This window comes from Copadichromis virginalis, linkage group LG3 (assembly GCF_057382275.1).
Source record: "Copadichromis virginalis isolate Kocher_CV1m ecotype Utaka linkage group LG3, C_Virginalis_male_GT1.1, whole genome shotgun sequence".
NCBI classification, from domain to species: domain Eukaryota; kingdom Metazoa; phylum Chordata; class Actinopteri; order Cichliformes; family Cichlidae; genus Copadichromis; species Copadichromis virginalis.
Genome location: NC_140620.1, coordinates 20,732,755 through 20,748,846, shown reverse-complemented (window position 1 = coordinate 20,748,846; position 16,092 = coordinate 20,732,755). Strand labels below are relative to the sequence as shown.

At 40.7% G+C, this 16,092-nt stretch overlaps 2 protein-coding genes across 2 annotated transcripts; one reads left to right on the top strand and one right to left on the bottom strand.

The window, feature by feature from the left end:
• The first annotated feature begins 532 nt into the window (after positions 1-532).
• Positions 533-4,959, top strand: LOC146713337 (myelin-oligodendrocyte glycoprotein-like). The gene is made up of 3 exons (XM_085447151.1): positions 533-765; positions 2,067-2,387; positions 2,619-4,959. Exons 1-3 carry the CDS (start codon positions 696-698, stop codon positions 2,777-2,779), a joined length of 552 nt encoding a protein of 183 aa, XP_085303277.1. The 5' UTR covers positions 533-695; the 3' UTR covers positions 2,780-4,959.
• A 3,506-nt stretch (positions 4,960-8,465) lies between these two features.
• Positions 8,466-10,230, bottom strand: LOC146713336 (Fc receptor-like protein 4). The gene is made up of 6 exons (XM_085447065.1): positions 10,163-10,230; positions 10,043-10,078; positions 9,515-9,775; positions 9,190-9,435; positions 8,947-9,114; positions 8,466-8,861 (listed from the first exon to the last, which is right to left on the bottom strand). The coding sequence occupies exons 1-6, from the start codon at positions 10,191-10,193 to the stop codon at positions 8,761-8,763; spliced, it is 843 nt and encodes a 280-aa protein (XP_085303191.1). The 5' UTR covers positions 10,194-10,230; the 3' UTR covers positions 8,466-8,760.
• Between the last annotated feature and the right edge of the window lie 5,862 nt (positions 10,231-16,092).

Here is a 16,092-nt window from a genome sequence, read left to right as displayed (position 1 = left end):
AGTAAGTATGAAAGTTTCCTGAAAGAACAAAACTTTTACTTATTCTGATGCACAAAATCAACTGATTTTAGTGAGAGGCAGCAGTTCTGACAGCTTTTTGCACTGTGGCTGCTGAAAGTCGGGGTTTTGTTAGCAGTCGACTGTCCTCAGTTTGTTTTCTCGCTCCTTTGTTTATTTTGGTTCTTTCAGTTTACTTTCTTGTTTAAAGACATGACTCACTGTGTGCACTAGCATTCATATAGATAGGCTGCTGCTGCAAGCCCCACAGCAGGGTGGACTAAACCATTTTTTTTTATCTGTAAGGGGTGAAATGGCATCACACCTAGTATTATCACGGCTAGTTAGGAATCAAAGTTTAGTCACCTGACTGATTTATTCATGAAATTTAAATATGACACTAATTACTAAAAAAAAAAAAAAAATGCAAACTAAAAAAAAAAATGTTTCAGGTTTGGATAGACTCCTCCCACCTCAGGGGCCCTGGGTAGTCCTACTCTTCCTCCACCGCTTCCACGCCCCTGCTTGCGTTGACACGATCACGGAAGACGCGGAAGACACACGGATATTTAAACAACATTAAATGTTAATGTTTTTAATAAAGTCCAACTCAGATAATCTCACGCCCAGGATCTATCGATAAGGAAGTTTAAAGTTTTTTTTTTTAAAGCTGAAGAAGGAAAAGTCCGAACACGGAAATGAGAGCTGGCAGGTCTGCGTGTCTCTGCTGGAGTTTACTGTCTGTCTGCGTCCTGCTGGTCTCTGCAGGTGAGACTCAAGCTGTTTTAAAGCAACATGAAGTATGAGAGTTCACTTTATATTACTCTGAAAAGTCCGTAATACTGAGCCTATAATATCTGTGTCATTAGTGTCTGTTTAACCTGTGCTGTGGAAACTCAGCACGCAACCCGATTTATTTGCAGTTATTCTGAAATACGCACGGCGGGGTGCTGCGCTCAGTTCCCAACAATTTCTTTTCACTAACACGACAAGGTCCGGAGAAATGATGTTGCTTTGCGCTGTCACTGAGGGAGGAGTTTAAGGTGTGCAGGAGGAGGTGGAGACTATATGGACTGCATGTTTCCAAGTGATTCATGTATTTAAAAAAAACAGCTTTTACTATAACCTATAATTTCCTATAACCTGCATAAAACTAGACCCGTTTTGGATAATTAATTGCAAAAGTTATGCATTTTTACTACCACCAAAAGTTTACTTTGTTCCCCTTTTTTGGAACATTGTGTTATAGCCTACAACAGGATTTTTACCAAAGAGTAATGCTGTGCAATACTACATATTCTTGTATTCATCCAATATCAAGTAAATAGCAGTATAGCTTTTAAGTCATAAAGGCAGATTATGTTGGGGTGAGCAGTGTGTTGTGATTTATGGGCTCAGTCATCCTCAAATTGAAAATTCTGAACACATTTTCAATCTGATACCAATATCATCACTGTACTGATATTTGCATGGATCTGCCCACCTCTATAGGAAGGGTTCAGAGGCCGATGTGCTCCTAATACCTGTCCCAAGACCAGATAGCTCAGTGCAGGTGAGCTGAGTTCTATCAGGGAGGGTACAGGGACATTTCCCGGTGGCCTTGGGATCATTTTTGCCAGCCATGGACTTCAGCTGTGCAGGAAAGCATTGACAGGGCTCTGACAATCCACACATGTGGTGTGGCTGTGTTAGGCTCACTTAAAGACTGCTTGCTGTTACCAATGCATTTGTAGTTGTAGGGGACTGTAACACTGTCATGAGAACTCCCTCTGTTCCATTTGTCCACAGTGTTCCCACAGAGACGGAGACCTGCTAATCTTTGAAGGATTATGAAGAATCTCCAAACAGTTTAATAGTAAAACGGCACCGAAAACAAGAAAATAAACAATTTAGATTAAAAGATAGATCATAAAAGGACTTAAGGGGCTCATAAGATTATAAAGTTACCTGAGCTGCCGTGTGAAACACATGAAAATCCCACACTGAGTGGTCTCTTAGCTCCTTACTCTGATTGGCTGCTATACTTTGATCCCATTAAACTCTCTGCTCTGAATTATTTCTTCTTTCAGACCGCAAAATCATCACAGCGGATAGTGGACAGACTGCCACTCTGCCGTGTCGAGGTCCAAACAGCGACATCATAGGTGTGGAGTGGAGCAGAGCTGACCTGAAGACACAATATGTCCTTTTGTACCGGGACGAGCAGCTCGATCCAACAAACCAGCATCCGAATTTTAAGGACCGGGTGGATCTGCAGGACAGACAGATGACGGATGGAGACGTGTCTTTGATTCTGAAGGATGTGAAGACTGAGGACACAGGAACATATGAGTGTCGTTTGTTAGATGGGAAGTCCATCAGCAGCATCTACCTGAGAGTTGTTGCTCCAGGTGAGTGAGTAGAGTTGAGTGTGTGTGTGATCAGAGGTGAAGCTGCTTCCTGGTTGTTGATGTTTGTTTCTAAAGATGTTGTTGATGAGACTTTGTAGAAAGCAGCTGGTCTGAGTGATGTGATCAGAGTGCAGTAGATAATGTCTGACAGCAGTTTGAAGAGGAAATGGATTCTGTTCTGTTCTTCACTCATCACCTACCTGACACCTCACACCTGTTTCTCACCTGCAGCTCAGTCAGGAGGACAGAGTGGAGATGGAGTGAACGAGGATGGATTTGTTGGACTGAGAGCTGGTCTGCCTCTTCCTGTGATGTTCATCATTGCTGGTGTATTTTTAATTTACCGAAAACATAAAAAACGCAGGCGTCACGGTTTGTACTATCATGTGTGAACTGAAACTCTTTGTTGCACTACATGAAGTAGGAAAACGGTGGAGCGGTTTACAGTGGAGATGTGGCCATTACTTTTATTTATTTTTTGCACAGAAGGACAACAGAGCAATGCTAAACAGTATCCTGCTAACAGAACCTTGGCTCTTTGCAACCATTTGCACAGACAGCATGCTAACGCTAAGTAAGCCAATAACACAGAGTGTTGCTGAAAGTGGGTGTATGCTGACCCCAGCCCAGCAGCCAGAGTCTGAACTTGAACAGGTAACAAAGGCAGAGATGATGAAATTGGTGTTTCTACCTGTCCGTGTTTCTATAGTAGAGCAGCTGTGGTGATCACTTTGAAGTCATCTTTGCTTTGTGTTGAAACCTGAATAATAAAAGAAAGATCATATATGTGTGTCCTCATTAGGACAGGGATTTTTGTTGATGTGTGGGACTCGGTGTAATGACACCAAAGCTGGTTATAAGACACAAACACAAGAATCAAACTGAGCTGTTAAGAGTTCATGACAGAAACTGAGTAATTTGTCATCACATGAAGTCAGATTATATCAAGTAATTAATAGACATGGAACTATTTTTTTTCTTCTGTCCATTAAGTGTTTTCTCTTAAAGGTGAAGCTCTCTATGAATTATAATGTAAAATGTCCTGTTTTTACAGTTTTGTAAACAAATCTTTATATTTTATAAGCTAATGCTAATAAAAACTGTTTCATTTGTGAATGTGAAGATATCCTGTAAATTGTCAGATTAATGTAGCTATTACAGTAAAATGACTCTTTGCACAGATAAAGCTTTACCTCCATGTGTGAGTGATTGCAGCAGATGCTGTATAGACATATTTTTATTCACTGAAAGTCACAAGAACGTCTTGTGTGATGTGCACATTTAAAATCAGGGTCTAAACGGTAACGATGATTTGGTAGACAGAGGTGGAGGGATTGATGGATATTTTTTTTATACATCCAAATAAGAAAAAATGATTATAATTAAGGATTAAACTGTATCACTGTACATTCGTGCTACTGGAAGGATTCATTAAATAGGATAACATCAAGTGAACATGAAACGCTACCTTACACCACAAAGCCTCGCTCTAAAAAGCGTTCACAGATTTAACACTGTCTGTGAAGCTGGAAATAAAGTTTCTATTTTTAGAGTATGTTTGGCACCATGTTGTGCAAGTACCGCATGTGATGTTACTGGGTTGGTTGGCTAATAGACTTCTATTCATTTATGTTAGCTAACTAGTGACAGATCAGATTACTTAGTGTAAAGCGAGAAGCAGTAAAAGGGTGTCACTTTTGTGAACCACCAGTGTACCTGACTCAAACTGGCTCTCCTCCTCACTCTTAAAACAGGTGGATTTTCATGTTTCAGTTCAGCTAGCCGATGTTGAAGAATCACTTGCTGCTAAAGAGACAGAGAGTGAAAGTGGGCAGTATATCCTTGGTTTCTTAGTATTAAATAACTCACTGTTGCAGACAGGGACAGTACAAAATCGTCCCCTTAGACTGATTTTTAGTTTTAGTTTCCATGTTTTCTGCTGAGTTATTGGTTCTGTCATTATTTAGCTAACATAAACTCAGGTATGTCTTATTAGTTGCAAGCAATCAGCCAACCTAGTGATGTCACGCTCTGCTGACACAAGATGTTTTAAATCCAGCTCCACAGACAGTGTTACATCTCTGACAGTCCTTGAGCGCGGGGCTCCATGGTGTAAATTAACCTTTACACTCGTAATGTTTCATGTCCACTTTAAATACAATGCAGGGATTTAGTGTAACACATGGGATACGTCCAAGTGAACACATTTACGTTAATTACTTACATAAAAGTCTTCTTAGCTTACAAAGTTTTTCTATCAGGCTGTAAAGATGTCGTTATGTAAACTTTAACAGATTGACAGGTGACAGGATATGATGTATGCTGCTGTAGTGAAACTGGAATGGGGTTTAAAACTTGTGATTTTAACACAGATAATTTATGCACTTTTTAATTTTATGATGTTTAAGACTTTGAAAAAGTATTTTCATGAAGTCAGAGCTCCTATCTTGAGAGCACAGGGTTAGCTTAATGTGACATCAGAGGCTGAGGAGGAGGAGAAGCTTCCACTTTATCTTTGTGGTAAAATGTTTCACTGTGTTTAAAGACATGAATAAAAACTGTGTTAAATCAATGTTTCTGTGCTGACTGTGTTGTTTTCTGGTAGAAGGAAGTTTCAGGAGGAAAAGGTTTTAAAACTCAGAGAAGCTGTGCTGAGCTTTCTGTTCCTTCCAGGCAGACGCAGATCAGGGTGTGATCAGTTAAGTAAAGACGGCTAATGCCCAGGAGTGCAGGGTGCTGTCCTCAGACATGCAGTTTTACTAACGCACAGACATGAAAAACGGAGAGAGTATAGAGCGCTCTTCCAACAAAAGGTCAAAGGTCAGTAAATGCAACATAAAATCCAAAGCAAAGAATTACTCGGACATAGAAATGGTGATTAGTGATCAGACGTCTGAATCTGGGACTTTTACTGTGAAAGGGTTTTAAAAAACTGCTAATTAATAACCAGACAATACAGACCAAAGAGAATTGAGGGAAACATTTACAGGCTGGATTATAAAAAAATCAAACAATAATCAAACATCTTATTTGGTCTCTTATGACAGAAAAACGCTGAGCTCAGGCATTTAAAGAAGACATTAAGATTAGAGACATGTTGCCTCACACACTGACCACACATTGGTCTTTTTGTAGAAAGTATTTGTTATTAGTATCATGTAGTCCATCCCAAGCTTCTCATTGACTCTTGAAACAAAAGGCAGTAAACTGTGTCCTCTATACTAGACTACAGGTGGACACAGATGTAGTCTAAAGGGGAAAAGTCTTTCAGGTCACATCAGGAAAAGAGGCTATCCTAGATCATAGAATATTAAACAGATTCAAAGTCTAATCAGAATTCCTGATGGGTGTAAAGGAGTAGCTTCTTGAAGCAGCCAGCAGGTGGCAGCAGATCACCTCTTCAGTATCCTTAGAGAGCAATTTAGGATGTAAAATTGGATTCAGAATCCAGCATTTCTCCATGAGTCATTGAAATAGAGACAAAGATGGTTAAAAACTACAACACAGAGCAGAGAAGTGAGTGCAGAAACAAAGAAAATAGAAGATTGTTTAACACAGACAGGCGACTAAGACAGAAACAGATGTGTAACTGCCCATATGGAAAAGAAATAGATAAAAAAAAATTATAAAAGACTTGCATAAGATGTGGCCTACTTCATACAGTGAATCATATAAGGCTTATATGATTTACTCATGAAAGTGGCCACTTTCTCATTACTTTCATATATTGTTTTAATAAGTATCCAAGTATACAAGTTTCATTTATATAATTTTTCAAGGGATCTTATATCTGTTTTCACTCTTGTATGCTTTTCATACAAGTTTCACACAAGACAGATACAAACAGATATCTCCAAGCTCTTAACCATGCTGCACTCAGTGAGCCCATTCTGAGAAGTCGGGAGTGTGTGTCATCTGTCCATAACTCTGGTTTTCAGAGCTAGCCTAAAGCTGCTCTCAGAAACACGGAAAACACACAGTGACAAAGGCTTAACTCAGTGTGAACACACCCAGAAATGATTAACAGCATGATCAAGGAACAAAAAGTCGGAGCTTAAATTAGACTCACAGTTTTTTAAACATGCTTTATCTGTGTCTGTAGCTCAGACTGACATTTGAACCAGAAGAATGACACATTAGAACATTTACTCAGCTCGCCATCAGTCTTTGTTCATACAGCAGGGACCAAACTAGGTGCAGAAACGCATTAATGAGGTGTGTCTGTAGGAAATGTACAGATATTTATTTTACCTCTCCAAAAGCTGATTCTGTTCATCTGTACGTAGCGTTTTGTGGGAGAAACGTTTCGTCACTCATCCAAGTGGCTTCTTCAGTCTCAGCTGACTGCAGGTTTCCCCGATCTTATAAACAGTACATTTGCATAATGACTGAAACCAGCCCACTGAAGGAACAATGGGCTGGGAGGTCAGTTCCTTAATCTTAATTATGCAAATTCTCTCTCTGAACACAGGCAGAAGAACATCACATCAAGAAGGCCCTGAGTAAATGTGGTTATCCCAGCTGGACTTTTGTCAAAGCTGGAAAGGCACCTAAAGAAAGCTCCAGCTGATCCAGGAGAGAAGGACAACTGCTGCCCAAGCGAAAACCTGTAGTGATCCCGTTTCTGTCAGGAGTATCGGAGCAGTTGAGATGCATTTTTTCAAAACACCGGGTCTCTGTAGCTTTTAAACCCCAAAATACGCTTCGCCAAAAATTGGTCTACCCCAAGGATCGGGTCCCCCGACACAAACAGAGTAACATAGTGTACGCTGTTAAGTGCCAGGAGGATTGTCAGGATTTATACATCAACCTCTGGCGAAGCGGATGGCACAACACAGAAGAGCTACCTCTACAGGCCAGGACTCTGCAGTCTGTTTACACCTACAGGCCAGTAGACACTCTTTAACACTTAAACCTCTGAATAGAGGAGGGGGCCTAAGGGTACATCTTTCTCCATCTTACAGCCATTCCCCAACTCTCTGTGAATGGTACTCATGGCCATTAATCAGTGGGTTTTGGTCAGTGGTTGTTAATCAATGGTCATGAGAATTTGCATAATTAAGATTAAGGAACTGACCTCCCAGCCCATTGTTCCTTCAGTGGGCTGGTTTCAGTCATTATGCAAATGTACTGTTTATATGATCGGGGAAACCTTCAGCTGAGACTGAAGAAGCCACTTGGATGAGTGATGAAACGTTTCTCCCACAAAACGCTACGTCCAGATGAACAGAATCAACTTTTGGAGATTTACTTACCTGAATGATTGAGCATGCATCAAGTTATTTATTTTACATTTATCATTTAATTATTCATATAAATAAATATGGAAACCAGCAAAACTGATTATTGACATGGTTCCCTATTTACTTAATTCTCTGGAGTACAGGTGTGCAGAACATTTTTTATGCATCTTCTTTGGATGTCATCACAGGAGAATTCAGCTCAGGCCTGTGCATGGAGGCAGCAGTATATTTCTGCCTGCCGGTGGTCTTTATGCTTTACATACTTTCTGTCCCACTGGATTAACACCTGGCTCACTGTTTGCTGAGAAAGGCCGGATAGTAAATAATCAGGAGATGCAATGGTGGGTCAACTTTGAATAAAGATAATTATCTGAGTCTGCTAGAAAATGTTTTCTCTACAACTTTATTAGAACTACTTTAGCTTTTAGCAACTTTTCTTACTGCAGGTTTTTATGTTATTCCCAGAAAAACAGGATGAGCTCTGGAAAGATTTCCGTGAAATCTTTTTCAGGTTTCAGGTTTCCATAGTGTGGTTTAAGGTGGTTTGAGAATGAGCAGAATAACCTGACATGCATGTGTCTGGGCTGTCGGAGTACCTGACAGAATCCATGATCCACACTGATCATCCAACAATCCTGCTTCCAGGGAACATTTCCACAACAAGTTCTAGTGATGCTCTCAAAGAAGGAAGTTTGAAGTAATGTTTCTGTAAAATTATTTCATAAAACGTCCCCACAGTGGACACGACAACAGTGAAAAGAAATCTCCATTATGGGACATTATATCAATTAGTGAATCAATCAGACAGGCCTTTATTTGTCACATGCAATGTTACACATACCTGCGTTGAAAATTTGACCGACCATACATATATTGTACAAACATCACATTGGGAAGACAGGTCGGAAACAGAAATAAATGTAATGGTTTGTACAATAATTAGTGACAGAGCTGCAGTGGTGCACACAGTACATGACGGATCTTTTCCTCTGAGCAGGAATATTTACTGGTTATCTACAGAAAAAAATTTGAGAGATGAACATCTGAGTCCATTTATTCAAATAATCTCCACATCAGAGATGGAGAGGACAAAGTTAGTGAGACTCACAGAGACACAACAGAGCTCTGATTCAGAAGTGATACTCTGTGGTGACATCAGTGATGACATCATGATGATCATCCAGTCCCTGATCAGGCTGAGCTGGCAGGATTGAGACACGAATGTTATTTCCTGCAAAAATGTAAGAAGTGTTTCAGCTGTTAATTTATAGAGAATTCTGCATATTGATTAATCAGAGAACGATTCAAAGTGTTACCTTTAGTTCTCTGTCGACATAAAGACACGACAAGGAGAGTGGAGATAAAGTATGGACAGAACACCACCAGGTGGATAACTACAAGCTCGGGTGAAAATAAGTCAGGACGCGGAGTTGATGGAGTGGGAGGTGGTGTAGAGGTGGGTGGTGGTGTGGTTGTATGTTTTCCTGCAGAGAGAATCCCACCTGTTCAGGTGAATATGTGGATGAAATAAGAGGTGAAATCAGAGTGAAGCTCCTCACCTGTGACAGTGATCCAGCTGGATGGAGACTCTCCATGACCGCTGATGTCACACTTGTAGAGGCCTTCATCAGACCTGGAAACATGCTGGATGGTCATGTGACCTGTAGGCTGCTTCCTGATGAGGGAGCCATCTTTATAGAAAGCAGCTGGGAGGTTGGAGGGAGTGGTCTTTGTTTTACAGAGCAGAGTGACGTCATCTCCCTCCATCACAGGGAGGACAGGACTCTGCAGGATCACTGATCCACCTCAACACAGAGACAAACTACAGCATTTCATCCATTTACACACAGCTTCATCAACACTAACTCCACACACTCAGCTTACCAGCGACTGTCAGGTTAACCATGTTACTGATGGGACCCTCTCTGGACTCACACCAGTAAACTCCACTGTCTGATAGGAAAACATTGTTGTTACAGGAAGAACCAGCTGGTTTTCCCCACCCATCTCCACACTGAGTCCTCTGTTGTTTGCTTGTGTTTCTCCTCAGAGTCCATCCAGCAGAGCTGTCGTCCTCCTCACAGCTCAGAGACACAAAGTCTCCTTTAAAGAACTGAGAGCTGCTGGGACTCACAGTCAGACGAGCTGAAAACATATAGAACTACAGTGTCAGTGCAGTCTTATACAACCACTTAAGTCCTCATACCAGATGTCATTGTATGGTCAATAAATCAGTTGTTTCTTGCATTAGACTAATTGCCAACAAGCAATTTTTGGTGTGTTTGATCTAAATAAGACATGACAACATTTAGACTGAACAAGAGTAACTCTGACATGTTCTTAATAAATGTGTCCCACAGTCTCCTGAGAGAGTGAGTCAGGTTTACAGTGTGACAGAAGAAGGTTACTGACCTTGGTTTGTGGTGCAGCTCAGCAGTGAGATCAGAACTAAAGAGAAATTAAACTCAGGTTAGTTCAGAGTTTCACATTCAACAAGACAGCAGAGGCATGAAAAACACAGAGTGAGCTTACAGAGCAGACACAGCAGAGACGTTTCCTCCATCCTGCTGCTCAATGATATCAAACCAGCTCTGAGATCAGTTCATGGTTACACTGAGTAAAACCCTCCTCTTCCTCTTTCTCTGTCTCTGGGTCTTAGACTTGTGGTTAGAAAAAACCTTGTGTGAAAAAGCTTTGTGTGTTTATTTCTCACTCTGCTTCCTTGAAACCAAAGTTTTACACGTTTCAACTGAATATTGAATAAGAATTAAAAGCAACAATATCTACGACTGACATTTGACCCTGAATGCAAAATCAGTACCTGTATGATGTCTTCACTGACTGTCCGACCTCTTTTAATGGATGTTTTCTCAGCTCTTTGAAATAATTATATTGACTGCATTAAAGTAATTATTGATTTAATTAATAATATCGCAGATTGAGCCAAACAAACTTCCTGTAGTTGACTGCACGTTAACTGTGCAAACTTTAGTTGCTTTTGTGCTTCTCTCTGTCCCAACCACTGACTTGTGGTCCGAAAGACTAAATAACTTGAATGGCTGCACAACATCAGACTACACGTCACGCCCTGGTTAATGTTTGTGAAGGTCTGAAGGAGACATGTGCTGCATACAGCGAGCTGTGTTCATGTACCTGCAGTGACAACACAAGATCACAAATCTTGTGTTTCTCCTCAGAATCTATCTGTCAGTTAAGTTAATACATTATTATTCCTACATTATTCATGAAAACATTTATGTTACTTGGGATACAATATAGTTTTTCAGTTATCAGCACAAAGGTCAGATAAACATTAAGTGTGCTTTGCTGCAGCGCTCACGTGATCTCAGCTCATCTAGAAGGAAACACAAAATCACAGAACAGAGCATCAGGATTATGATTCTAGTTTGTGTTCATATGAAGGATTTTTCAGTGTGTTATTTGATGACAGTTACAACACAACACATCTCTGTGTGTAATTAGTTCTACAGTAAATAAGTAAAGTAATCCATTATACTAACACTGCTACTCATACAGTCTTTGTTGAAGGTTCATCATAAAGTTAGTGATCTGTCAAGCTTTGGTTGGTCTTTTAAAGCTGTACAAACAAACAAATATGTGCAGAATTAACTGAAAGAAGATGATCCTTATCATACTGATATTTCATAACTGTCAGATTAGAGATGCATGAAGTATCTGAGCAATAAATTTGAACACATTCTGGTCCTGCTTCCTCATTGGCTGCAGTAGTAATGACTTCAGACTGTCACATGATGACGTTACTGACTTTGGTTTGTGTTGCAGCTCAGCAGTGAGATCAGAACTAAAGAGAAATGAGTGTCAGATTAGTTTAGAGTTTGTGGTGTTTAATGAAGTGGTCAGAGAGCAGAGCCAGGAACATCTCCGTGAGCTGATTGTAAGAAAATAATGAAGCAAAGCCAAAGCAGGAAGTAGGGACATTGTTGAATTCAAAGATATGAAGAAGATTCATGTTACAGACAAACATCAATGAAATCAAACTACAGACATGACTGGGGCATAAAATCAGCCCTGGCTTATTTTAGCCAGGGCTGATTTTATGTCTAGTCTCCGCTGGGCTGCCCAGGTTGCCTAGCAACCATAATACTAACAGCTGGAAACGTTTCATACAGCTTTGTTTGACAGACAAGAAGGAGAGAATCTTTTGTTCATTTGTTTGTTTGTTTGTTTCTACATGAGCGTTGGTCATTCTCTGTAAGATTAAACTCAGCTATTGAACGGCGTATATTTTAAAGTAAAGGCTTTAAAACCAAATAAGTACAAACGTCTCTAATGTCACATAACTTTGCCGATATGTGGCCAACAGTAATGTTTTAATGTTCTTCGTTATTAAACATTTGCACACAAATAAGTGACATAATATTCAGTACTTACTTTTAAATGTGTACTCTTCGGGCGCCCCTCATCTGCCATTTTTTTCCGGCAAAATTATCCACACCCACCGCCGCGCTATGCATTCTGGGATATGTTGGGCAATGAAGTCTACACCGCCACATCCTTAAAATTCAGGGAAATGAAGGACGCATTTGAGGGCCGCATTTCGAGCAGCCTTCGAAGTGGCACAGCCTTCGTCGCGTCGCTGTGACGTAATCGGGCTTAAAATGCGGCCTTTAAGGCTGCAGACCCTGAATTGGGATACAGCCTATTGCTGTACAATGCCATCTTAGTTGAATTGGTCACATGACTGCATCATATGACTAAAATGTGTCATCATTTTCGAAAGCCTCGGTTTTTCCAGTCCGCACTGCGACGTGAAAACGCTATTTTCAAATTTATCTGCGTTTTCAAAAAGCTCACATTTCCTTGACCAAAAACGTCGTCTCAGTGTGGACGGACGAAGGCCAAAATGGAGAGAAAAAGATGCATTTTCAAACAAAGTCGGATTAGAGTGGACGTAGCCTTATTGTGACTGCTTTCCCTCCTCCTCCACTTCTTCTCAGAGTCACAGCCTCCTGTGACTGTGATGAGTCGTTACTCGTTGTTGCTGGTATGACTGTTGACAGTGCAGCAGCAGCCCTGAAAGCTAACATGTGATAAGAGTCTTTCTTCCTCTTTCTGCACTGTTACATATGAGTGCATCAGTGTGCTTTTCTCTGTGTTAAACCCACAAACATGTGACCCAACTAAACACTGGGTGAAAAGCTGACACAAACGCTGAAAAAATAACACTTTAATGTGTGAAGTCCTTCACCTGAATCTCAAAACATTAGAAATGGCTTTGTAACCATAATAAATGTGTCTCAGTCTCCTAGAACTAAAGATCACGTTTCCTCCGACCTGCTGCTTCCTGATAATCAGACCAACACTGAGATAAGTTCACAGTCACATCTAGTAAAACCTTCCTCCTCCAGCCTGTGACTGTGGCTTTCTCTCCCTCAAGCATTATGAGAAACTTTTATTCTTTGACTGAAAAAAATTGGAAAAATAAAGTGTTAAAGATTCAAACTGAAACAGTAACGATTAACAACAACTGATATCAGGACCTGAAGGCAACATGAGCATCTGTGTGATGCTTTCATTGACCCTCCGACCTCCTGTAAGGAGTGTTTGAAGCTCTTTTCACACAAAGAAAATAAAATTCAACTATTTAATATATTATTGATAGTCAGTGTTGGGACTAACGCGTTATTAAGTAACGCGTTACAGTAACTACGTTATTATTGTGGTAACGAGCACGGTAACTAGTTATTATGCCAAAATCAGGAACGCGTTAGTCGTTACTGGGATTTAGATAGGGTCGTTACTCGTTACTTCGTGTGGTGGCTATCGCGGAGCTTCCACAGATTCAGTAACATTAGCAAGTGGTGGAGGCAGCAGGTGGATGAAGGAAAAGGGACGCAGAAGGAAAAGAGACCCGAGGCGGCCGCCGGTCCAAGTGTGAACTGAACTTCAGGTAAGAAGTTATGACCTGCAGTCTCTCTGGGTCAGATATGAACCAAGTTTAGGTGGAGTTTATTTTCGTTATTCTGACTTTTTCCGTACTGCGTGCTAGCTAGCATGACGGAGTTTCTATACAGCTGGGTGGTGCTATGAAGTTAATGATGTTGAACTTTATTTTGTTCATAAGTTATTAGAGTTGCCAACCGTCCCGTCTGGTATTCAGAGAAAATATTACGCGTTTCTTATTGAGGTGAAAAGGAACAGTTTGTCCCGTAATTCAGCTACAATGAAAAAGGCACAAAGCTGGAGTTATTCTGTGTCTTTGCTGCACAGCTGCCTCTTCTTCTCTCATTCTCCCCCCTCCCTCTCCCGTTTCTACTTCAATCATGAAAACTGATCAATGATCAGCTGATCGGCTCTCTTGTTTGTTTATCGCTCACTTTGCGCCGAAAGAGGAAACCAGGGGATGTCGCGCTAAACAACAGCAGCACGTTTAAGCTTGATCAGCTGTTGTTAGAATTTATTTAATATTAATTTCTACTATCAGCTGATGTTTGCTGGAGCCACAGCTGCAAAAAAGCTGCTGGTCATGATATGGTTTGGTTATCTGGTGAGAGGGAAACATGAAGATGAAACCAGGAGATGTCCTTACTGGATCATCAGAGCTGAACAGGTGATGGAGAAACAGGTTTACCTTTTAGGTGACATGAATGAGTTGAAGGGAAGTTATGAACTGTTTCTGAGAGACAAATAACACCAGGATCCTTTTTTAGGTAGCTGACAGCTGGTAACTGTGCAGGGGCGGGTCTAGCAAAGTGTTGCCAGGGGGCCAGGTAGGGCATTAACAGGGAAAGGGGGCACAAAGAAATACTTTTCTTTCTTATTCTCATTTAAAATGTCTCGCTTTTAAAAAATAATTATCTGAATCTTACAACAAACGATTGATAGATTGATGCATATATACCATCAAAACAGTGTACATCACTGTCACAACAGTGTTTGTTTTCATTCAAAGGCTTTATGATTTTTCCTATAATGGTGGGCCAGTCTCTAGTCAAAATGCCCGGGCCAATTTTCCCAGTCCCAGTCCAGCCCTGTATGCAGCTCATCTGCAGTCTGGTGTTACCTACATCTTCCTATTCAGAAGGCAGAATTTCTGAGTTCTGAGTACAATCGAAAGCACCACGACTGCAGTTTTTGTGTTGGATGTAAAAGGCGCACATGACTCTGTGACGTAGGCTAGAATCATGGCAGCAGTCAATGACGGTCCAGGCGTGGGATTTCTCTCGTGGAAATATGCATTATACATTATACATTATATTTTCCCTTCTATTGGTAGGTGGCACAGTGCACTTGTGGCAAGTAAGCAAGCTAGAAGACTGGCAAAGTTATGGAAGAAACACATTAACAAGAGAACTCTGAGTAAAACCAAAGTTACTTTCCCTAGTAACTAGTTACTTTGAAAGTAACGAGTAACTTGAAGTAACTGAGTTACTTTTGAGAGAAGTAACTAGTAATGTAACTAAGTTACTATTTTAAAGTAACTTACCCAACACTGTTGATAGTACATTCAATGATTTTTTTCAGAACATTTGCAGATTGTTAGAAACCAGCTGTGTCTTCCTGTAGCTGAATGTAGGTCAACTGTGAGGTCTGAGTTGGAGGTGGGCTTTAGCTTCTCTCTGTTTCAACCACTGACTTGTGGTCAGAAAGATAGTAAATAAATGTTTGGCTGCACAACATCAGACTGAAAGAAACACTAAAGATGTGAATCAGAATACTTTATTGATCCTTGTAGGGGAAATGTTGTGGGTTACAGAGCTTCAGTACAAACAGTAACAAAAACAGACAATAAAGAAGTAAAAAATAGCACAATATATACAATATATATATATATATATATATATATATATATATATATATATATATATATATATATAGAGAGAGAGAGAGAGAGAGAGAGAGAGAGAGAGAGAGAGCATGTGCAAAAAGGGTGTAACTATTGCAGTGTTTACAGTGTGTTAGATGGATGCGTTGTACAGGGAGATGGCCACAGGCAGGAATGATTTCCTGTGTCGTTCAGTGGTGCTTTTCGGTAATCTCAGTCTCTCACTGAACGAGCTCCTGTGACTGACCAGCATGTCATGGAGTGGGTGGGAGGTGTTATCCAACATTGTCTTTATCTTGGACAGCATCCGCCTCTCCGACACCACCTTGAGGGAGTCCAGCTCCATCCCCACAACATTACTGGCCTTACAGATCAGTTTATTAAGTCTGTTGGCATCTGCGACCCTCAGCCTGCTCCCCCAGCATGCAACAGCATAGAGGATCGCACTGGCCACAACAGACTCATAGAAAATCCTGAGCATTTTCTGGCAGATGTTGAAGGACCTCAAAAAATAGAGACGACTCTGGCCCTTCCTGTAAAGTGCTGTGGTGTTTTTAGCCCAGTCCAGTTTATTGTCAATGTGTACTCCAAGGTATTTATAGTCCTCCACAATGTCAACACTGACCCCCTGGATTGAAACAGGGGTCAAGTGTTT

Excerpts from the sequence above, each read along its gene's own strand:
- LOC146713337 (XM_085447151.1), top strand. The coding sequence starts at position 696 with ATGAGAGCTGGCAGGTCTGCGTGTCTCTGCTGGAGTTTACTGTCTGTC. Across the intron at positions 766-2,066 it reads CGTCCTGCTGGTCTCTGCAG|ACCGCAAAATCATCACAGCG; the intron begins GTGAGACTCAAG and ends TTCTTCTTTCAG. Across the intron at positions 2,388-2,618 it reads CCTGAGAGTTGTTGCTCCAG|CTCAGTCAGGAGGACAGAGT; the intron begins GTGAGTGAGTAG and ends TCTCACCTGCAG.
- LOC146713336 (XM_085447065.1), bottom strand. The coding sequence starts at position 10,193 with ATGGAGGAAACGTCTCTGCTGTGTCTGCTCT. Across the intron at positions 10,079-10,162 it reads GTCTCTGCTGTGTCTGCTCT|TTCTGATCTCACTGCTGAGC; the intron begins GTAAGCTCACTC and ends ATTTCTCTTTAG. Across the intron at positions 9,436-9,514 it reads GGTTAACCTGACAGTCGCTG|GTGGATCAGTGATCCTGCAG; the intron begins GTAAGCTGAGTG and ends CTCTGTGTTGAG.